The 24,839-nt window shown below is 41.0% G+C and overlaps 1 protein-coding gene across 2 annotated transcripts in view; it reads right to left on the bottom strand.

Annotated features, from left to right (window-relative positions):
* LOC122548887 (prostate stem cell antigen-like) overlaps positions 1-24,839 on the bottom strand; it is a 52,951-nt gene that overhangs the window by 6,149 nt on the left and 21,963 nt on the right. For both annotated transcript variants that reach the window (XM_043687795.1, XM_043687793.1), the window contains 2 exons: positions 8,203-8,292; positions 3,214-3,339 (listed from right to left, as the gene is read on the bottom strand). In XM_043687795.1, coding sequence (XP_043543730.1) covers positions 3,214-3,339; positions 8,203-8,292 — 216 coding nt within the window. The remainder of the gene's footprint in view (positions 1-3,213; positions 3,340-8,202; positions 8,293-24,839) is intronic.

Raw genomic sequence — 24,839 nt, 5'->3', positions numbered from 1 at the left:
CATTTCTGAACTGACAGCCAGACTACTGCGACCACTAGGACTCATAACAGCACACAAACCAACAGCCACTCTCAGACAACAACTCACCAGGATGAAGGACCCAATACCCAGCATGAGCAAAACCAATGTAGTGTACAAAATCCCATGCACAAAACACTACATAGGACAATCAGGAAGACCAACTAGCCACAAAACGACATGACTAGCTATCCTTAGTAGCCACACACTCAGATGACAAGCAACATGAGTTCAACTGGGACAACACTACTTTTATAGGACAAGCCAAACAGAGAACAGCCAGGGAATTCCTAGAGGCATGGCACTCATCCACTGATTCAATCAACAAGCACATCGACCTGGACCCAATATACCGGCCACTGCAGCGGACAGCTGGAACTGACAACCGGAAGCGGCAGATACAAACCACTATAAATGCCGGAGGAAACATCACAGAAGCGCTTCACAGGAGGCTCCCAAGCACTGAGGATGTCACCTAGACAGGGGACGAAACGTCTGCAACACAAATTCCCAGCTCGGCGAACAGAACCACAACAACAAACCTCTATAGAGAACCGCTCTGTCGAAGATTGCTATGGAAAATCAGTACACCCGTTCAGTAAAAAGTTTGCGTTATCCAAACAGCATCCACAACTTATCAATCACGTTATAGCCAATTCGCATTGACGAAATGTGTGTTATACCAGAACAACCTATATGTTTATCCCATTTTGGTTGTGATTCAGGTAATAAAGTAGAGATTATTGTACTTAATTGCGGAGAGCTTTCAAGGTGGCTTTTAACTTCACACCAGGTTGCTCATACTCCCTAAGCAGAAGCTCTTTTTCAGTTCCACCCAGGTCATTGGTGTCGATGTGGATCACTAAGACTGGATCCTGCACATTATTTTGAAGGATCCACTCAGCTTCAAGCAGAGATCCTGAAACTTGGCTGTCTACAGCTGTCTGGATCTTTGCTCATGGCTACTGGGAACTCTGTCTATTTCCGTTACTGTACTGTATCTTAATATCACTGCATTCTTAAGTATTCCCACTTAGAGTCATAGAGTCATAGAAACGTACAGCATGGAAACAGACCCTTCGGGCCAACCCGTCCATGCCGACCAGATATCCCAGCCCAATCTAGTCCCACCTGCCAGCACCCAGCCCATATCCCTCCAAACCTTTCCTATTAATATACCCAACCAAATGTCTTTTAACTGTTGCAATTGTACCAGCCTCCACCACTTCCTCTGGCTGCTCATTCCATACACGTACCAGCCTCTGCATGATAAAGTTGCCCCTTACGTCCCTTTTATATCTTTCCTCTCTCACCCTAGACCTATGCCCTCTAGTTCTGGACTCCCCCACCACAGGGAAAAGACTTTGTCTATTTATCCTATCCATGCCCCTCATAATTTTGTAAACCTCTATAAGGTCACCCCTCAGCCTCCGATGCTCTAGGGAAAACAGCCCCAGCCTGTTCAACCTCTCCCTATAGCTCAAATCCTCCAACCCTGGCAACATCCTTGTAAATCTTTTCTGAACCCTTTCAAGTTTCACAACATCTTTCTGATAGGAAGGAGACCAGAATTGCACACAATATTCCAATAGTGGCCTAACCAATGTCCTGTACAGCCGCAATATGATGTCCTAACTGCTGTACTCAATACTCTGACCAATAAAAGAAAGCATACCAAACGCCTTCTTCACTATCCTATCTACCTGCACCTCCACTTTCAGGGTGCTATGAAAATGAACTCCAAGGTCTCTTTGTTCAGCAACATTCTTTAGAATCTTATGATTAAGTGTATAAGTCCTGCCAAGATTTGCTTTCCCAAAATGCAACACATCGCATTTATCTAAATTAAACCCCATCTGCTATTTCTAGGTCCATTGGACCATCTGATCAAGATCCTCTTGTAATCTGAGGTAACCCTCTTCGCTGTCCACTACACCTCCAATTTTGGTGTCATCTGCAAACTTACTAACTGTACATCTTATGCTCGCAACCAAATCATTTATGTAAATGACAAAAAGTAGAGGACCCAGCACCGATCCTTGTGGCACTCCACTGGTCACAGGCCACCAGTCTGAAAAACAATCCTCCACCATCACCCTCTGTCTTCTACCTTTGAGCCAGGGTATCCAATTGGCTAGTTCTCCCTTTATTCCATGAGATCTAACCTTGCTAACCAGTCTCCCATAGGGAACCTTGTCGAATGCCTTACTGCAGTCCATAAAGATCACATCTACCGCTCTGCCCTCATCAATCCTCTTTGTTACTTTTTTAAAAACTCAATCAAGTTTGTGAGACATGATTTCCCCCGCACAAAGCCATGTTGACTATCCCTAACTAGTCCTTGCCTTTCCAAATACACGTACGTCCTGTCCCTCAGGATTCCCTCCAACAACTTGCCCACCACCGACGTCAGGCTCACTGGTCTATAGTTCCCTGGCTTTCCTTACTACCCTTCTTAAAGAGTGGCATCCCATTAGCCAAATTCCAGTCTTCCGCCACCTCACCTGTGACTATCAATGAAACAAATATCTCAGCAAAAGGCCCAGCAATCACTTCTCTAGCTTCTCACAGAGTTCTAGGGTACATCTGATCAGGCCCTGGGGATTTATCCACCTTTATGCGTTTCAGGACATCCAGCACTTCCTCCTCTGTAATATGGACATTTTGCAACGTGTCACCATCTATTTCGCTACTTCCTATATCTTCCATATCCTTTTCCACTTGAATGATTTATTTTTCCAAGGTGCCGTTGTCAATTTGTTGATCTGTATGAGATGCCAGAATGTTGAACTTGTTAGGTGATTACAAGAACCTAGATAGCTATGATTCTATTTTCTTCGTCTCCATGCCTGAAACACTTGTCATCACACCTTCCTGCTCTACCTGTTCCACACCTTGATGCAAGACAAATTTCCCTGAATATATTGCACAGTCAACAGTGGTGAAGATGAGGATGTGGTTTGTTTCCTTGCATTCCACCAATTCATGTTTCAGAAAGTTCTCCGATAACATCCCATTTCTGTTCTGCACTTCTGGATATTCTAGCAGGAATGAAAACGTTTCTTTTTCTATATGTTTGATGGATTCATTGAAAGCCTCAAAAAGGTACAACATTGATGAATGTCTAATACTGTATAGTTTAACTTATGATCTCAAATTGCAGCTTTTATAAGATAATTAGTAATGAAAACTTACGTATAGTTGCGCTGACCTTGGATACCATGCATCTGTCCTGACTACCTGTGCAATTTACCGGTGAGTTCTGGTTGCAGATTTCATTGCTTTGAGCATTAGTGCAGCTGTAGCATTGCAAGGGGACAACTGCAAATAGAGTAAACACAGCAACAACCTTAGCACTGTGCAGTTTTACCCTTAGTAGCAAAGATACAAGCTAAGAATTTGTTATTTCTTAACAGAATTACATATTTTAGTGTTTTTGAGATCCGCTATCTTTTTTTTATACTTTATATTGGCTGTCCTCCCAACTGGATCACACATTCATTATGCATTCTGAGTACTTTCTTTGATTCCCTCCCTAAGATTGTGTGGAATTAAGAGAAGGTTGCTAGATGTTATGACTTTAGATTTCCAGATGTTAGAAATAATCAAATATGTTGACAAAGCTTAGAGCTATTCAACTTTAATCCATTTTGACCTGCTGTCAGTGTTGTGTTGTACCTGACAGTGCTGCTGTGAATGTGCCCCGTTATGCCAGAGCAGCTTCATGCATACAACTGGTTCCTGATTAATTAGCTCTTTGCTCTTTACCATATAGCCAACTGAGCTAACCAACCCCCTTTCCTGACAATACAACAATATATAATACTGGCCCTAGTGCCTGACAACAAAGGAATCAGCCTGTTCTTGGGGTCCTGCTAAAACCCTTGTTAGTTGGCTGCCAAAGTTTTGTGAGAGCAGTTTTTGGCAATATTCCTTGGATAACAGCAGTGTTGGCACCTGGCTTCTGTTTGGGACTGCCTTCAAGATTTAGAATTCAGCATGATGCACTGTTGACTTCATAATGTTTTCACTTAATCAATGTTTTTCAAGTATATGAGTAAAAATACATTGGTATGTTTTTAACAGTATTTGAGCGATCTTCTGTGTATCTCTCCTTTGAAAGTCTAAACTAGAACAGAAAATCAACACTGAAAGCCTCTTAGGAAGAAACTATGGTCATTAGGAGGGACAACATGTAAAGAGAGAAGAAACTACCCTGTCCATCAAATCGAGCTGCAACTGGATGGCTAAAGAAATTGAGGGTTTGGCTAAGAAAAAGAAGGAAGCATATGTCAGGTCAAGTGAATCCTTAGAAGAGTATGAAGACAGTAGGAGTATACTTAAGAGGGAAATCAGGAGAGCGGAAAGGGGACATGAAATAGTTTTGGCAAATAGAATTAAGGAGAATCCAAAGGGTTTTTATAAATATATTAATGACAAAAGGGTAACCAGGGAGAGAATAGGTCCCCTCAAAGATCAGCAAGGCGGCCTTTGTGTGCAGCCACAGCAAATGGGGGAGATACTAAACAAGTATTTTGCATCAGTATTTACTGTGGAAAAGGATATGGAAGATATAGAATGTGGGGGAAATAGATGGTGACATCTTGAAAAATGTCCACATTACAGAGGAGGAAGTGCTGGATGTCTTGAAACGCATAAAGGTGGATAAATCCCCAGGAGCTGATCAGGTGTACCCTAGAACTCTGTGGAAAACTAGAGAAGTGATTGCTGGGCCTCTTGCTGAGATATGTGTATCATCGATAGTCACAGGTGAGGTGCCAGAAGACTGGGGTTGGCTAATGTGGTGCCACTCTTTAAGAAGGGTGGTAAGGACAAGCCAGGGAACTATAGACCAGTGAGCCTGACGTCAGTGGTGGGAAGTTGTTAGAGGGAATCCTGAGGGATAGGATGTACATGTATTTGGAAAGGCAAGGACTGATTAGGGATAACAACATGGCTTTGTGTGGGGGAAATCATGTCTCACAAACTTAATTGAGTTTTTTGAAGAAGTAACAAAGAGGATTGATGAGGGCAGAGCAGTAGATGTGATCTATATGGACTTCAGTAAGGCATTCGACAAGGTTCCCCATGGGAGACTGATTAGCAAGGTTAGGTCTCACGGAATACAGGGAGAACTAGCCATTTGGATACAGAACTGGCTCAAAGGTAGAAGACAGAGGGTGGTGAAGGGTTGTTTTTCAGACTGGAGGCCTGTGACCAGTGGAGTGCCAAGGATTGGTGCTGGCTCCTCTACTTTTTGTCATTTACATAAATGATTTGGATGCGAGCATAAGAGGTATAGTTAGTAAGTTTGCAGATGACACCAAAATTGGAGGTGTAGTGGACAGCAAAGAAAGTTACCTCAAATTACAACAGGATCTCGATCAGGTGGGCAAATAGGTTGAGAGGTGGCAGATGGAGTTTAATTCAAATAAATGAGAGGTGCTGCATTTTGGGAAAACAAACCATAGCAGGACTTATATACTTAATGGTAAGGTTCTAGGGAGTGTTGCTGAACAAGGAGACCTTGGAGTGCAGATTCATAGTTCCTTGAAAGTGGAGGCACAGATAGATAGGACAGTGAAGAAGACATTTGGTATGCTTTCCTTTATTGGTCAGAGTATTGAATACAGGTGTTGGGAGGTCCTGTTGCGGCTATACAGGACATTGGTTAGGCCACTGTTGGAATATTGCATGCAGTTCTGGTCTCCTTCCTATCAGAATGATGTAGTGAAATTTGAAAGGGTTCAAAAAAGATTTACAAGGATATTGCCAGGGTTGGAGGATCTGAGCTACAGGGAGAGGCTGAACAGGCTGGGGCTGTTTTCCCTGCCGCGTTGGAGGCTGAGGGGTGACCTTATGGAGGTTTACAAAATTATGAGGAGCATGGATAGGATAAATAGACAAAGTATTTTCCCTGGGGTGGGGGAGTCCAAAACTAGAGGGCATAGGTTTAGGGTGAGAGGGGAAAGATATAAGAGAGACCTAAGGGGCAAGTTTTTCATGCAGAGGGTGGTATGTGTATGGAATGAGCTGCCAGAGGATGTGGTGGAGGCTGGTACAATTGCAACATTTAAGAGGCATTTGAATGAGTATATGAATAGGAAGGGTTTGGAGGGATATGGGCTGGGTGCTGGCAGGTGGGACTAGATTGGGTTGGGATATCTGGTCGGCATGGACGGGGTTAGACCGAACGGTCTGTTGCCATGCTGTACATCTCTATGACTCTATGATCTGTGGTAGGGGAAGGACGTCTTCTAGCCACACAATAAAAAGACAGTGGGAACACCTAGCCATGAAGGTGTCAGAAAAAGCTCAATGTTTAAGGGCAATGAATGCATTTCTAAGTGCATTTATAACAATCTTACCACTAGTCTCAGCAGCTGCCATACACTATTTCCATACACTATTACAATGGCTTACATCACTGGACACCTGTGACTAGTCGTGTGCCACAAGGATCAGTGCTGGGTCCACTGCTTTTCATCATTTATATAAAGGATTTGAATGTGTATATAGGAGGTATGATTAGTAAGTTTGTAGACGACACCAAAATTGGTGGATAGCGAAGGAGGTTATGTCAGAGTCCAGCAGTATCTTGATTAGATGGGCCAATGGGCCAAGGAGTAGCAGGTGGAGTTTAATTGCGATAAATGTAAGCTGCTGCATTTTGGAAAGGCATATCAGTGCAGAACTTACACGCAATGGTAAGGTCTTGGAGAGTGTTGCTGAACAAAGAAACCTTGGAGCGCAGGTTCATAGTTCTTTGAAAGTGGAGTTTCAGGGAGACAGGATAATAAAAAGGCATTTGGTATGCTTCCCTTTATTAGTCAGTGCATTCACTATAGGAATTGGGTGGTCATGTTGTGTCAGTACAGGACATTGTCGAGAGTGTGGTGCTGGAAAAGCACTGCAGGTGAGGCAGCATCCGAGGATCAGGAGAATCGACATTTCGGGCATAAGCCCTTCATCAGGAAATTGTACAGGACATTTGTTCAGCCCCTTTTGGAATAATGTGTTCCATTCTGGTCTCCATGCTATAGAAGAATGTTGTGAAACTTGAAAGAGTTCAGAAAAGCTTTCCAAGGATGTTGCCAGGGTTGGAGGGTTTGAACTATAGGGAGAAGCTGAATAGGCTGTGGCTATTTTCCCTGAAGTGTCAGAGACTGAGGGGTGACCTTATCGAGTTTTATAAAATCATGAGGGGCATGGATAGGGTGAATAGACAAGGTCTTTTCCCTGGGGTGGAGGAATCCAAAGTAGAGGACATAAGTTTAAGATGAGGGGGACAAGATTTAAAAGGGACCCAGGGTTGGAGGGGGGCAGTTTTTTCATGCAGAGGGCGGTGCGTGTATGGAAGGAGCTACCACAGAGAGTGGTGGAGACTGGTACAATTATGATATTTAAGAGGTATCTGGATGGGTATATAAATAGGAAGGGTTTAGAGGGTTATGGGCCAAATAGGACTAGATTTATCTAGCATATCTGGTCGGCATGGATGAGTTGGGCCGGACGGTCCGTTTCGATGTTGTACGTCTCTATGACTATCATGTGATTAATCCTCAGCGCTTCACAGGAACAAAGCATAAAATACTAACCTCCAGAAGGAGATAATTAAGTTTGCAGGAGTTTCTTATAGAAGGAAATTGAGGTAAAGAAATGTAGAGGTGTAGAGAAAGTAGTCCAGAGTTGAGGGCCATGTAAACTGAATGAGCAGCCGCCTGAGGAAGCAGAAATTAATTCAAAGGGGGTGGGTGAGCCTAAATGCGATTGTATGTAGAAAATCAAATGGCCTGCTTTACTGTTACGCACCTTCCCGGCTTGATTTTCCGCATTATGTTGTGTCAGCGCCACAGCACAAAAATCTACCCCCCCAAACTACCATACGTCATTGAGAAAGTTAAATTCAGTTACATTGACTTCTGCTAACAATTAATCACTTATGTTCCCAACATAACAGAAAGTTTAATTAAAAACAAAAGTGCTGGAGAAAGTCGGTCTGATAGCATCTATTTTCTTTCAGACCTTCAGTCTTTTGCTTCTATTTCAGAAGAAGCTTGTTCAATCATCCTTTACATTGAGCCCAAAATAAACTTGTAAAGCAACAGAAGATTTTTTTTTAATGTTTTTGAATAATGAGATATATAACATTAAATTTAAGTCTGTGTTTGTTAAAAAAAATACCTGATGGAATAAAGAAGTAACTCATAAGCAGGATGAATAAAACAGTCTTCATCTTGATCCGTAGTTTGCTTGAATGCTCTCTCAATTGTGCTTTATAAGTGTAAGGGGAAATGTTGTTAGCAATTGTTGTCATGTGTTTAGAAACACAACACTCTCGATGAAATGTTAAGTACTAAATCCTACAGATATAATTAATTGTACATCTTTTATGCACAGCATTAAATTTCACACATATTATTTAAATGTGAATCAATTGAATATGAAAAGATTTTTAAATCTCCAATCCTATTACTATTATGTTGTCATTGTCTAGAAATTAATTTGTACCATTGCATAGTATTGATATTCTAAAATGTCACCATTGCGAACTTTGATATGTTGTATCTTGAATTTTATAAATCTAGATGCCAGCATGTATGTAAGAAATGCACATTGCCTCAGCAACTCAGATTACCTGAGTGAACTATAACCGCCAGGGTCTTAACAAACATCAAGTTTGTCACTGGTTTAGTAAGCTGGAACACAGGCTAATGTCCTGGAAACATGACTTCAAATCCCACCGTGGCAGGTGGTGAATTGGAACTAGAAGCTATTCAAATCGTTCTAAAATCCCAACAGGCAGGGAATTGTCTGGCCTACTGTGCATCCAGACCAATAACTGTTGGCCTAGATGACAGTTTACCCCCCAGTCTCTTTGGATGAGTAAACTGGTCTTGGAAACAAGCTGAAATGTGATTTAGTGTTTGTGAAATGTTAACCAAGATTTGTTACATTTATGTCTCAAAATACAGAGCTGAAAATGTGTTGCTGGAAAAGCGCAGCAGGTCAGGCAGCATCCAAGGAGCAGGAGAATCGACGTTTCGGGCATAAGCTTTTTTTCAGGAATGAGCTGTCTCAAAATACAGTCAGCAATCTGACATGACAATAGATACAGCTTGAGAATCTTTGGGACCCAACTGGTTTTTGGATAAAAAACATTTTCATTAATGGATTGACTATAGTCCACCTGGGTCTTTACAGGTCCTTTCCGGCCCTTCACAAAATGTGTTTCACTTTTAAACACATTCAGGTTAAGTGAAGGTCTCAGCTTGTTTACAGGTCCATTTGGGTCCACTTCTGAAAAGACCTTTGGATTTTAGGTCTTTTTGGTTTTCAGATGTATAGATGAAAAATACCTGACATGTAATGAAGTCAGACACCATGGGTTGACTGGCTTCCTACACCAAAATAATTCTGTGACGCAGACATTCCAGAAACAAATTTTGAAATAACTTTCCCATTCGTATGCTCTGTGATTCCAGCCATCCTGCAATTGCACTTCTTGGGGTGAAGTACATGTTGTTTTCCTGTACCCAAAAAGTGACCATAATATGTACGTACAGATTCTACATGCACACAAATGATATAAAGATGGAAGGTCATGAAGGGAATGCAATTTTTATTTCCCATCCACATAATACTTTAAGTGATTTAATTGTTCTGAAGTATGAATAATTAGCATCCCATCAATGAGAGTATAATGGGTGTCTGCACAGGAGCTGGCTCTCCACCTGTGCCAGACAGAGGGCACAGGGTCCTTGCTCATCTGTACTAATGTGGGAGGTGCTGTTCTCATGAGTTTCATGGTTCGATGTAGCTCTGCTGCGATGAAAAGCAAGCAAGAAAGTTCGCTTTTTCTTTTTATTTGAAAGAGAGAAAAGGAATTCTAGCATGTATTTGGGGGAGTGGTGGGAGGTGATAATAGGAAAGAAGATGTGAAGAGGAATAATCTTATGTAGTGAGAACTAAAGATCTAGAACCCATTGCAAGATGAAGGTGATGGATTTAGGAGTAAATTGATTTCAAAAAGAAATTGGCTGGATACAACTTCCATGGCAACAGGGTTGAAGTGGGGGAATGACACCCTACTGCACCACAATGACTCTGATTTGCTGTAGAAAATTAATTGTTGATGATTTTTTGCTAAGCAAAATATGGATCATTTTGGGAAATAAATTTCCACTGATACATGTGATATTTTGCAAAGTAGTTAGTAATTTATCTACCCATTTATTAGTTTCTGTTGTAGTTACAGCAAATTCATCTCATTAATAATAAATAGCAAATTAAAAGGTAATTTAATATTTGCATTAATTTACCATATCCCTCGCAACCAATGTTTCTCCCTTCATTCAGGCACAGAGCTGCCCTTGTTTCCATATGAAACCAGATCATTAGTATTGTGTTTTAGAGCAAAACAATCCAACAATACACAAATAACCTGCACATTGTTTGGCTGAACTTTGTTTGTTGTTTGTTTGGTCTAAATTTCCATGCCAAATATAGGCACACTCAAAACCGTCTTCCTAAAGAAATCAGAGTTGTTTGAAAATCAACCATTTAGAATGTATATATTTTTGCAAAATTTTACTCAATTGAAGTCAACTTCAAATAGGCTCTGCACAGCACTGGACTTGTTACCTTTCTCACCTCTGACATGCCAGTCTATTTTAGCATCTCAAATGACCCTTGACCCCATCTGATTCAGATCACTCACTGTCCCAAACACTCAACCTAAAATCGGGTAGAATCCAAAATATGGCACAGTCTCAGTCCTGATTTGAGTGAGTGTATCAGTTATTTTCCTACTCGAGATTTAGAAAACATTTCACACCAGTCACAAGGGTTCAGAAAAGATTTACAAGGATGTTGCCAGGGTTGGAGGATCTGAGGGGCATGGATAGGATAAATAGACAAAGTCTTTTCCGTGGGGTCGGGGAGTCCAGAACTAGAGGGCATAGGTTTAGGGTGAGACGGGAAAGATATAAAAGAGACCTAAGGGGCAACTTTTTCATGCAGAGGGTGGTACGTGTATGGAATGAGCTACAAAAGGATGTGGTGGAGGCTGGTACAATTGGAACATTTAAGAGGCATTTGGATGGGTATATGATTAGGAAGGGTTTGGAGGGATATGGGCTGGGTGCTGGCAGGTGGGACTAGATTGGGTTGGGATATCTGGTTGGCATGAACAGGTTGGACTGAAGGGTCTATTTCCATGCTGTACATCTCTATGACTATGACTCTATCTGTGCTTAATTAAAGGAGTGATGACAATTTTAAGGTGCTGGTGTTGGACTTGGGTGGACAAAGTTAAAATCACACAAAGGAGGATTAAAAGTTTAATTGGTTGAGGACTAAAAGGACGTGAATATAGGAGGTATGGTTAATAAGTTTGCAGACCATACCAAAATTGGTGGTGTAGTGGACAGTGAAGGAAGTTACCTCAGAATTCAAAAGGACCTTGATCAGATGGGCTAAAGTGCCAAGGAGTGGCAGATGGAGTTTAATTTCCATAAATGTGAGGTTCTCCATTTTGGAAAGGCAATCAGGGCAGGACTTATACACTTAACAGTAAGATCCTGGGAGTGTTGCTGAGACCTTGGAATGCAGGTTTAGTTCCTTGAAAGTGTAATCACAGGCAAATAGGACAGTGAAGAAGGCATTTGGTTTGCTTGTCTTTATTGGTCAGTGCACTGACTATAGGAGTTGGGAGGTCATGTTGCAGATTGGTTAGGCCACTTTTGGAATACTGCGTTCAATTTTGGTCACCCTACTGAGCTTTAGCGAGAGGCTTAATAGATTGGGCTATTTTCCCTGAAGTATCAGAGACTGAAGGGTGACCTTATAAAGGTTTATAAAATCATGATGGGCATGGATAGGGTGAATAGCCAAGGTCTTTTCCGAGTCCAGAATTAGAGGGCAGAGGTTTAAGGTGAGAGATAAAAGATTTAAAAGGAACCTAAGGGGCAACTTTTTCATACAGAGGGTAGTGTGTATATGGAATGAGCTGCCAGAGTAAGTGATGGAGGCTGGTACAATTACAACATTTAAAAGGCACCTGGATGGGTATATGAATAGGAAGGGATTAGAGGGATATGGGCGAAGTGCTGGCAAATGGGACTAGATTCATTTAGCATATCTGGGCAGCATTGATAAGTTAGATTGCAGGGTCTGTTTCCATGCTGTACAGTTCTATGACTCTATATCAATCCTCAGGTTAATGGTTGTATATACAGACTGCAAAAGTGCAATGGATTTTAAGGTTCAATCAGTTTCCTGCTGCTTATGGAGCTAATGCATTTAAAAATTACCTTGGGACTTTAAAAAATTACCTTGGGACTTTAAAAAATTAACTTGGGACTTTAAAAAATAAAGTAAATAAAAAAGTGTTTACAACAGGTTGTTGACCTCAAACTTTCAACTGCTTGTCATTTCAATATGTTATCTTACTCTTATGCTAACATTATCATCTAAGACCTGCCGCAGTGTTCCAGCAGAGCACAATGCGAGTTGGAAGAAAAGCTCTTCATTTTCTGCTGAGACACTTCACAGCATCAGGACTCAATATTGAGATTAATTTTAGAGTATGAATAATATCTTCAATTTTGATTATACATCCTCTTCCCCAAGTTTCTTGTTTGAATGGGTTTGTTCCAATCAAAACCAAACTATTTTTGACTATCCACACCTATTATTCACACCTATTTCACATCAAGATCAATCCTTTACGACCATTATCACTCCCTTTGCCTGATACTCTGGGCACCTTCACTATCTGTTCCACCTGCTCCCCCTCAACTTTGTCAAGAACACAAAAACAATAATTTTCTAGCTCTATTCAGTTCTGAAGAAAAGTAATGGGACTCGAAATGTTAACTCTGTTTTCTTTTCTCCACAGATGCTGTCAAATGTCCTGAGTTTATCCTGCACGTGCTATTTTTATTTCAGATTTCCAGCATCTACAGTGCTTTGATTTTATTTATTGTTGCCACAAAACTTTCTGTATTCAGATATTTGGAATTATAAGTGTGCCTCAGGACACACTGCCACAACCTGCCCAAAGCAAACAGGATTATGATTCACACAATGGTGTTTTTAGGATTAGCACCACCTGCAAGTTCTCACCAAAGTCACACACCATCCTCACCATTCCTTCAGTGTTGCTAGGACACAATCCTGGAATTCCCTTCCTAAGAGCACTGTGGAAATACCTGCACCAGATAGACTACAGCGGTTCTGGGAGGTGGTTCACCATCACCTTTAAGGATAATTAGAGATGGGCAATTTTTTTCACTCTCCTATATACCAAAACAACTTGTATTTGTGTATTGCTTTTAGTTGGAAAAACGTCTCATGATACCACAATATTCAATCAATGTTTGACACTGGCAAGACACTTTTAAGAATAAGAGGTTTTCAGTATTGTCTTAAATGAGAAAGAGACAGGCAGAGAGTTTTTTTGAGAGAATTCCAAAATTTGAGGGTTTGTCTGCTAAAGGCATGGCTACCACTGGTGGAGCAATAAAAATGAGGAATCTTTCAGATGACAGAATTTGAGGAGTACAGATATTTTGAATGTTATGGCACACAAAAATACAGTGCGGCAAAGCCATGGAGGAATTAGAAAACAGGGATGAATGTTTTAAATTCAAGACATTGCTTAAACCAATCAACAAAGCAGGTTAGTGAGTGCTAGGGTAATAGGGGAACAGAATTTGTTGAACTGGAACATGGGTTAGAGAAATTTGAATAGCTTCAAATTTATGCTGGGGCTGGCTCAGAATACACAGGAATAGTCAAGTCTAGTGGTAACAAAGACATGAATGAGGATATCAGTAGGTGTGTTGAGGCATGCACAAAGTAGGGTGATGTTACAAAAGTGTAACTACGTATTCCTAGGGATAACACAGTTATGTGGTTGAACAACAATATCGGGATCAAAGGTGACAGTAAAATTGTGAACAATCTGATTTAGCATCAAACAGTTGTCAAGGAGATGAAATTACTCTATTTAGGAGACAAAATTTGTAACAGGAACTAAAGGCAATGGCTTTGGATACCAATATGTAATTTGGGGAAATTTCTATGCATCCAGTACTGGTTATTTGGCAAACAGGTGAGTGGAAATTACAGCAAATGCTGGAAGCCGGAACCAACACAAAGAATGCTAGAGAAACCCAACAGGTCTGGCAGCATCTGTGGAGAGAGAGAAACAGAATTAACATTTCGATTTCAGTATCAGTCTTCTTCAGAACAAAGTTTCTCCCTCCACAGATGCTGTCAGATCTGCTAAGTGTTTCTTCAGCACTCTCTGTGTTTATTGAAAAGCACTGTGTTTAGTGACAGTCCACAGATTGAGAGAGAGGCAGAGGTGCTTCATACTGCAACATACTGTTGTGGTTCTGTTCGCCGAGCTGGGAATTTGTGTTGCAGACGTTTCGTCCCCTGTCTAGGTGACATCCTCAGCGCTTGGGAGCCTCCCGTGAAGCGCTTCTGTGATGTTTTCTCCGGCATTTATAGTGGTTTGTCTCTGCCGCTTCTGGTTGTCAGTTCCAGCTGTCCGTTGCAGTGGTCGGTATATTGGGTCCAGGTCGATATGCTTATTGATTGAATCTGTGGATGAGTGCCATGCCTCTAGGAATTCCCTGGCTGTTCTCGGTTTGGCTTGTCCTATAATAATAGTGTTGTCCCAGTCGAACTCATGTTGCTTGTCATCTGCGTGTGTGGCTACTAAGGGTAGCTGGTCCTTAGTAAACCAATGTAGCAAAACCAATGTAGTGTACAAAATCCCATGCAAGGACTGCACAAAACACTACATAGGACAAACAGGAAGACAGCTAACGATCTGCATCCATGAACACCAACTAGCCACAAAACGACACGACCAGCTATCCTTAGTAGCCACACACGCAGATGACAAGCAACATGAGTTCGACTGGGACAACACTACTATTATAGGACAAGCCAAACAGAGAACAGCCAGGGAATTCCTAGAGGCATGGCACTCATCCACAGATTCAATCAATAAGCACATCGACCTGGACCCAATGTACCGACCATTGAGCGGACAGCTGAAACTGACAACCGGAAGCGGCAGATACAAACCACTATAAATGCCGGAGGAAACATCACAGAAGTGCTTCACAGGAGGCTCCCAAGCACTGAGGATGTCACCTAGACAGGGGACAAAACGTCTGCAACACAAATTCCCAGCTTGGCGAACAGAACCACAACAACGAGCACCCGAGCTACAAATTTTCTCACAAACTTTGAACTGCAACATACTATTTAACAAGCATGTTAGTCAATAGTCGGGTTTATCCCTGGGTTATTCTCTACCTATTCGTTGTGCAATCAGTTCTCGGTATTTCCCCTGATGGACAGACCAACTCTAACTTCAAACAGAAGGAAACTCAAGGCAGAGGAAAATTGAGATATGATTTGAGCTGCAGTGGAGGATGGAAAGTTCTGAGGAAGTTTTGGAAGGCTGCAAATGATGAAACCACATGGAAGGGCACAGGGAGGGAATTCCAGAATGTAGGACTACATTAGTTAAAGGAAATTTTCTGAGGAAGGCAGGGACAATTTATTGGAATTGCTGGTGTGGCAACAACTGTGGAGAGAAATCAGAGTTAACGTTTCGTGTTCATTGACCCTTCCTCAGGACTGAGGAGGGTCACTCAACCTGAAATGCTAACTCTGATTTCTCTCCACTGATGCTGCCAGACATGCTGAGCTTTACAGCATCCTCAGTTTCTTTCTGTTTTACAATTTATTTGAATATGAGCTTGCTAGATTTCAACAAAATTATTTTCAATCTTTTTTCATGCTAAGGTTCAAAGAGAAACATCAATCTATCCAATTAAATAAATAAAACAAGAAGAAATGCAGTCTCTATTTTGTTATGTCTTGGTCAGTACTTAATAATACCCTTAAAAGACATGCTTATGATGTCATCACTGTCTTATAATATGTGACCTGAGGGTATAAGGTCTCACATGGGATCACTTAAAGCATGACATGCCATGTGAATGCATGCTGCTCAGTTGTGACCAAAATAGTTTAACACTGACCCAGACACTAATAAGCCTGTGAATGTAATAGTTCTATATATTTGTGAGCTTTAATAAATGTTTGTTAGATCCTTCAATACCACATTATCATACCTAATTTCTTGTGATGCATTGCTGCATCAGGCAAAGATACTTGCTGGAGGCAAAATCCATGTTAAGGTTAGTAGTTGTGGTCACCCGTAAGGAAAAAGACTCCCAGGTAATGGTGGAAGATATTTGGAAAACTAATTAAAAATCATTACAACAGGTTCAGACATAATGGAATTCAAACAATCAGCCGCATCAGCTAAGGTGAGTACAGCAACTATACAGATCTATCGGTAGACCATTGACCAAACAGAGCTCATCTTCTTTTGATTAAAATCTAAATTCTTTCAATATACCAGGAATATCTAAATGCATTAAAAATAAAAGAAAATCCGAAGTACCAATACAATCAAGACCAAAGGCTAAGAGTTGTACCAGTGAGTTATTTGCCTTTTTTTTTAAAGAAACAATAGCCCATTGTTCTAATTTTTAAATGAACCAAAAAGTTTCAATATACTGAAGAAAGTACAGCTTTTAAAACAAAAAATGCACTATTTTATTTTTATATACCTAGGCTTATCTCTGTCCAAACTTCAGTTGGTCTTTCTTCAAATCCATGTCAAAACCTTGTGTAATGTCCAGTAATCTGTCCGTATTTGGAATGACTGCCACCTAGAGGCAGCAATATGCAATTACAAACCTTTGCTTTTTAAACTTTACTAGGTAAAAACACGGACTGCAGATGCTGGAAACCAGAGTCTAGATTAGAGTGGTGCTGGAAAAGCACAGCAGGTCAGGCAGCATCTGAGGAACAGGAAAATTGACGTTTCAGGCAAAATTTACATCTGTAGTTCTTAAAGTAATATTTTTAAAAGGACCAAGGCCAGTAAAGAAGCAGCAGTGAGAAATAGAGGGGAAAAGAAAAAGGAAAATTAGAGAGAGAAGCAAAACAGACAAAATAAATAAATACCAGTGCATTCTACTTCTGAGAAAAGATCAAGATATGGAAGGCTAATATTTACTTATGAACTAGGTATCCTGTGATACCATAACTTCATTACATCTGTGCAAATACGGAAGTAGTACTATTTTTCAGATCAAATAATAGACAATCCCAAGAAGAGAGTGATAAAAACCTTGTTTAACTTTCCAGGGACAGTCAGAAAGATCCAGAAAAAAATCTAGAAAATTTTCAAAGACCAATCCAAGGCAAGAATTAATTTCAGGATTAACAGACTCCCAGCTCTTCTCATACATATAGTCTATTGAGGAGTTTGTCTAAAGATGCTGCAGCATATGGGAATAAGTATTGGTTCCAAAGAGGTTCTTCGACATAATGATTGTGTCCACACTTTTAAGAAAGATCATTTGGGCAAGAAAGAGGGTCATACCATACTATACAGTCAATTGGGCCATAGTGGCAGCTCAGTGGCAAATAGATGCTTTCAGTGCAGCTAACACTATTGCTACAGTCAGAAAAGTTCACCAATCTTACAAAATCACTAACAGTTGCCATTCATTGCACTAACTCATATGTTGTCTCACTTTTCTGGATATTTGTAAAGCATGTGGCACCAAGGGACATTGGAAAGCATGTGCATGAAATATAGTTTCTAAGGCCAAGACAATACCCAGGAAAATAAGGTGACCAACAAGACTGTGCAACACTACAACACTGTAGCTTGAAGAATTATGGTCCAGAACTGGTTCCATCTGCTACAACACTGAAATCCACAATGGGAAATTCTCCACATCCTGTACTCAAAATCCAACCTCGCCAATTATGCCCCATCAATCTACTTTTGATCATTAATAAAGTGACATTAATAATATTATTAAGCAGCACTTACTTAGCAATAGCCGACTCATTGATGCTCCACAAGGGCCATTCAGCTCCTAACCTCATTACAATCTCATTTAAAACTTGGACAAAAGAGCTGAACTCCAGAGGAGAGATGAGATATTGGCCAGATCACAACTGCATGTGACTAAGAATACTAGCAAAACTGGAGTCAATGGAATCCTAGAATAGCCCTCTGCTGGTTAGGGATATACCTAGCACAAAGGAAGATGGTTATTTGTGTTGGAAGCGAGATATTTCAGCTCCAAGCCACTTTTGTCTGAGTTCCTCAGGGCCTCATCATCTTCAACTGCTTCATCATTGACCTGCCATAATCATAAGGACTGAATTGGAGGGTGCTTGCTGATGATTGCATAATATTTAGGATGATTCCTCAGGTATCAAAGCAATCCATGCTAGGATGTAGAAGATCTGGAAAATATGGACTGACAAGTGGAAAGTAATATTCGCATCTCATAAGTGACAAACGTTGACTACCTCCAACGAGACAGAATCTAAACATTCAATGACATTACCAACCTGAATCCCTCATAAACAACTCTCTGACATTGATCAGTATCACAATGTTGGTCTTTTTACAAGGTTACTATATCCATGAGTTCTTTTCCAGAGAGGGGATAATTGACCAGGCTCCAACTAGCCTGGATTTGAAAGGTTTATTGGGGCCCTTTTTGTCTACCCCGAACAGATAATGCCTCCGGCCTAAGCCTTTCATGTCTAAAACAAAACTGGTATAATCAAAGGGGAGTGACCAGCTCATTGTGCAGCTAGCCTTCTTTTAGATTAGAATTTTGGATTCAGTTCAGCAGCAATGTATGTGAAGAAAGGCTGCTGGCGCAAGTCCAGCTGGGTACACTTTCTCTTTCTCTCTCTCTAACCTCAAGCCTATAAGCCCTGGTTTGTCTCATTCTTACTCTTTGTGCTAAGGGATGTGTTTATTGGGACTATTGCAAGTATTTTCGCAACAGCATCATTAAGTCCTGACAGGCTGTCGGGTTTTTGGATAGGATAAGTTATCCTGTGTTCTATTTTCTGTTCTTTGTGTTTCATTCTGTAATTTTGCAAATAAATTCTGTTTGTTTAAAAACTTGGCAGTTGGATCAGCTAATTCACTCCAGGAATAGCCACTATACACTTACCTAAAACAGATAGCAAAGTTACAGTCTGGGCTACCTGCTTAAAAACGTTTTGAGGGTTCGTGCCTGATCCATAACAGATTGGGGGATCCTTGCGGGATTTAAACAGCAAGTGGTAGGTGTTAGTGTCTTTTATTTCGGGTGTGGATTTGGTTGGTTTAAACAGCGCTTGGACAGCAATGGCTCTTTCAGTCAGCAAGGAGGTTCTGGAGGTGGAGGAAGTGACTTTGGGGGTTTGACAAAAGTCAAATAAGAGCAAGCTGTGGGAATTTGTGGGCAAGCTGGAGTTGAAGTTATCTCCTAATGTGAGGAAAGATTAGATGATCGCAGCAATAGCTCAGCATTTAAATTTGCTGGAAATCCTATCAGGATCTGTAAAGATAGCTGAACCTCATTTGCAAATGAAGAAGCTTCAGTTAGAAGCAGAAATGAAACAGTTTCAGTTATGATTAAAATTGGAAGAGAAAGAGAAAATTGAAGGGCTTTAGCAGAAGAGAAAGAAAATGAAGGGTTTTAGCAGAAGAGAAGTAAAACAGAGTTTGAACGTCAGAAAATGACACTTAGAAAAGAAAGTCAGCTTAAAAGATGAAGGCTGAAGGTAGGCTTGGTGAAGAGAGTGAGGGTGAGCAAGCCCTTGATAACAACAGTGAGAAACTGTTTAAGTATGTTCACGCATTGCCTAGATTTGATGAGAAGTGTGTGGAAGTCTTTTTTATCTCAGTTGAAAAAATGGCTAAACAAATGCAGTGGCCACTGACCATGTGGGTTTCGTTGATCCAAACCAGACTTGCAGGTAGAGCTAGTGAGGTATCGGAGGAGGTATCTGGGGAGCATATGAGCTTATAACAGATAATGTTTCAGGAATCTAAGGAGGGACCCTGGTCAAACCTATATTGAGTTTGAAAGGATCAAGCAAAGTAATTTTGATAGGTGGATAAGAGCTTTAAAAATAGAGCAAACTTACAGTACTCAGAGAGATAATTATTTTGGAGGACTTCAAAAATTCACTGCCTGACGTAGTGTGAACTCGTGAAGAGCAGAGAGTTAAAATGGCAAGTTTAGCAGCTGAAGTGACTGATAATTATGCGTTGGTCCATAAAACAAGGTTTGACTTCCAGAATCAATTTCAGTTCATGAGGGATAGAAACTGGGGCAAAGAGAAATCCTCACTTGGAAAGGGAAAGGTAGATCTTGGTGAAGATTATAAGGACAACTCACCACAGGGTAATAAGGAAACCTTTGAAGGGAAAAAGAAGGTAAAAAGCTCTGGTGTTTCATTGCAATAAAGTAGGCCACATGAAACCACAGTTATGGTGGGCTAGGAAAAAGCCAGATGTAGGAAACAGGACAAGTCAGGAATTTTGTTTGAATAGTAACAGAATGCACAGAGGAAGCTAGAAAACTGCATTCGAGTGTACAAGCTGATCAGAGGTTGGTTAAGGAGGAAGTAACAGATCTGCTTAGAAAATATATCTGCAAAGGTAAAGTTTATTCACATAGGCCAGGAGTAGCAGGTAAAGAGGTTACAATATTACGGGACACAGGATCCTCTCACTTTGTGATGCTGAAGGATAAGGTGATGTGTACTCCTGAAAAGGTACTGGTAATGGGAATTCATGGTGAGACAAAAAGTGCTCAATTATGTAAAGTGAGCCTAGAGTGTCCAGAAAAGTGTGGAGAATCTATGGTAGGAGTACTGGACAAACCCTCAGCTCCAGGAATACAATTTGTCTTTGCGAATGATACAGCTGGTGTGATAGCGTGCTGCCTACTGTGAAAAGCCAGTGGAGACTCAGGCAACTGAGACAATGCAGGACTTTTACCCTGGAATCGTCCCTGATTGTGTAGTAATGAGGTCACAGATTCACTGGTTGAAACAAGAGAGATCAAAGGGTAGTTGAAGTGGCATTAGCAAAGACTGTGTTCGATCAGATGGTTGAGACAAAATAAGAGCAAATAGGTAATCATGCAAGTATCTTTAGCTCTGCAAAACTCACTGAGTTACGGTAGAAAGATGAAAATTTAAAGCAGTTGCATCAAAAGGCATACACAGAGAAGGAAACTGGATGTTTCCCTGAATGTTATTACTGAAAAATGATGTCTTCATGAGGAAATGGAGACCATTGCATATTCAAGCAGATGAGAAATGGGCAGAAATTCAACAAATTGTCTTGCCAGTGGGATTTAGAAGGGAGTTGTTGCAACTGGTACATGAGTTACCACTTGGAGGTCATTTAGGACTGAGGAAAACACAGGCTAAAATACAAAGACATTTTTACTCGCTTGGACTGCCCAAGGATGTAGTTGAATTTTGCCAGACATGTCATATAGGCCAATTAATTGGAAAACCACAGGTGGAATTAAAACCTGCATCTTTAATACCTATTCCAGCACTTGAGGAACTTTTTAAAAGAGTCTTAATGATTGCATAGGTCCCCTACCTCAAACAAAAAGTGGGAATCGGTATTTGTTAACAATAATGGATGTATCGACTAGATTTTCAGGGGCTGTCCCATTACGCAATATCACAGCTAAAAGGAATGTAGAGGAATTACCCAAATCTTTTACTAGATACTGCCTACCAATAGAGATACAGTTGGATCAAGGGTCAAACTTGACATCCAAACTAATCAAGGAAGTTATGGACAGCTTAGAAAGTAAACAATTCAAATCTACTGCATACCATCCAGATCACGAGAAAGGTGGCATCAAACACTAAAGACCATGTTGAGGGCTTATAGTCAAGACTATCCAGCTGATTGAGATAAAGGAATTCAGTTTGTGATTTTGGCAATCAGAGATGGACCACATGTATCGAGCAAATTCAGTTTGAATTAGTTTTTGTGCATGAAGTGAGAGGACCATTAAAATTGATTAAGGAGAAGTTAGAAGTCAGAATTCAGACACCGCGTGTTTGGACTATGTGTCAAATTAGAGAATGATTAAATATTGCTGGGGAGTTGGCTAGACAGCATTTAAAAATATTGCTGCATGTATTGAAACAGGAAGCAGACATGAAATCAAAAATTTGCAATTTTGCAATCGGGGAAAAGATATTAATGTTAATTCCAGGAATAGGTAAACCTTTAAAAGCAAGGTTTAGTGGACCTTATCAAATCGAAAGGAAATTGAGTGAGGTGAACTTCTTGATAGGGACTCCAGACAGGAAGAAATCTCACAGAGTGTACTCAAAAGATATTTTGACAGAGAAGGAAAGCAGGAAGAGATGGTGGTGATGATTACAACACAGGGGTAAGAACCAAGTCCAGGGGATTCTGAATTGGACATTGCTCAAATTAAATTGGACAATGAGGAAGTTGTCAAAAATTGGGATAAATTATTGAATTAATTCCGGAGAAAAATCAAAATCAATGCAGTTACAAAGACTGCTGCACATATAATTCCGCGATAGTAAGAATGTGTTGAAAAGGTGCGACAAGCAATTTACATTTTTAAGTTGGACTTGTTCAGAGGCTACTGGCAAGTACCTTTGTCAAAAAAAGCAAAGGCAATTTTGGCTTTCGTAACACCAAATGGACTGTATCAGTTTAAAGTCAGGCTATTTGGGATGGAAAACAGTCTGGCTACGCTTCAGAGACAGACCAATAAGGTCATTGCCAGATTATCCAACTGTGTTATGTCCATCAATGACCAGGTGATTTTTAGTCACATAAGGAAGGAACATTTATACAATTTATCGGACTTGTTCGATCAACTTCGGAAGGCAGGCTTGGTGATAAACCTGGCTAAAAGTTAATTTGCCAAAGCCCAAGTCACCTTCCTGGGCCATGTTATTGGACATGAACAAATGGCCCCACGGGATACGAAAACAAAAGCAATTGGGGAATTTCCCACATCGTTGATGAGAAAAGCAGTATTACAGTTCCTGTGATTGAGTGGATTTTATCAAAAGTTTATGCCTAGTTTTAGTAGTGTGGCTGCTCCACTCACCGAATTGCTAAAAAGAGGGAAAGAAGTTTCAGTGGACAGCGGACTGTCAGAAGGCATTTGACAGCCTGAAGACTGTGTTAACCAGTGCCCCAGTATTAGCCACACCTGATTACGCAAAGCCTTTCAAGGTGGCTATCAATACAAGTGATGCGGGTGTCGGTGCTGTGCTCCTGCAGGAAAACAATGGGAAGATAGAAAGACCTATCAGGTATTCCTCCAGGAAGCTGAATGTTCATCAGAAGAAATATTTGACAGTTGAAAAAGAGACTTTGAGCTTGGTGTTATCACTCCAACATTTCAGTGTTTATATTACTAGCAATGCATCTGAGATAATCGTATTCGTTGATCATAACCCATTGAAATATGTGGAGAAATTTAAGGACAAAAATGCCAGACTGTTTCGATGAAGCCTGTTGTTACAACCATTCAATTTGAAAATTGTGCATGTGGCAGGTTGGGAAGGCTGATGCATTATCGAGACTCAAACGAGACATGGAGGCGTTTGGTGGTGGGAGAGCCAGACTGAATCTGGATGTAGTTTTGCATGAATGTGTATGTATGTTTTAGGGTACTAAACATTACTTTTGGTGTTTTGAAAAATGAAGCTATATTTGGATATTACTGGTTCATTTTCCTGAAGGGAGGAGGTATCACAATGTTGCTCTTTTTACTATTCCCATTAGTTCTTTTCCAGGGAGGGGATAATTGACCAGGCTCCAACTAAGCTTGGTTTGAAAGGTTTATTGGGGCCCTTGTTTACCCCTAACAGCTAATGCCTCCAGCCTAAGGCTTACAATGTCTTTAAAAAAACTTATATAATCAAAGGGGAGTGACCAGCTCGTTGTGTAGCTGGCTTCGTTTAGATTAGAGTTTTGATTCAGTTCAGCAGCAGTGTATGTGAAGGCAGGCTGCTGGGGCAAGTCCAGCTGAGTACACTCTCTCTAATGTCAAGCCTGTAAGCTCTGATTAGTTTCATTTTTTCTCTTTGTCCTAAGGGATGTGTTTATTGGGACTGTTGCAAGTATTTTTGCAACAACATCATTAAGTTGGGACAGCCCATCAGGTCTTTGGATAAGTTATCTGGTATTCTATTTTCTATTCTTTGTTTTATTTTGTAATTTTGTAAATAAGCTCTGTTTGTTTAAAACGTGGCGGTCAGATCAGCTAATTCACTCCAGCAACATCCACTACAGAGGAACCTCAATTATTCGAAGGAGATGGGTGGGCACTATTGCGTTCAGATAATTGATTATTCAGTTAATTAATTTCCTCTGGGACTCAGAGTTTTCTGTGAAGTCTGCTCTCTTTCCAGGAGACTAGGCAGCAGCACACTGCCTAGTGAGCCCCCACCCCCCCGTCTACCCCCACTAGGTTCCCCCGACCCTGCCCGGCTCCACCCTGCATCCCCCAACCCTGCCCCCAAAACCAGTCCGCCCCACTCCACCCATCAACCCTGTTTGCCCCAACTCCGGCCCCCACCCCCTTCAACCCATCCATCCCGCTCCTGTCCAAATAACATGCGTGCGCACACAAACACCTTTTGACTGCAACTTTTTGACAAGTTCCACCTCTGCCCTGGACTGGACAATGTTAGAGTGATTATCTGGGGAAGGGGGTTTAGGATACACCCGTGTCGAGAACTCCAGGGAAAGTGTGTTTGGAGGTGTGGGGAGGAGGAGGAGGAAGAGAGAGTCAGAGAGAGTGAGAGAGAGAGAGTGAGAGTGAGAGAGAGTGAGAGTGAGAGAGAGAGAGTGAGAGTGAGAGTGAGAG

The sequence above is a fragment of the Chiloscyllium plagiosum genome, chromosome 4, assembly GCF_004010195.1.
Source record: "Chiloscyllium plagiosum isolate BGI_BamShark_2017 chromosome 4, ASM401019v2, whole genome shotgun sequence".
In the NCBI taxonomy this organism is placed as follows: Eukaryota; Metazoa; Chordata; class Chondrichthyes; order Orectolobiformes; family Hemiscylliidae; genus Chiloscyllium; species Chiloscyllium plagiosum.
Note: the sequence above shows the minus strand (reverse complement) of the source record. Positions and strands in the feature narration are given on the sequence as shown.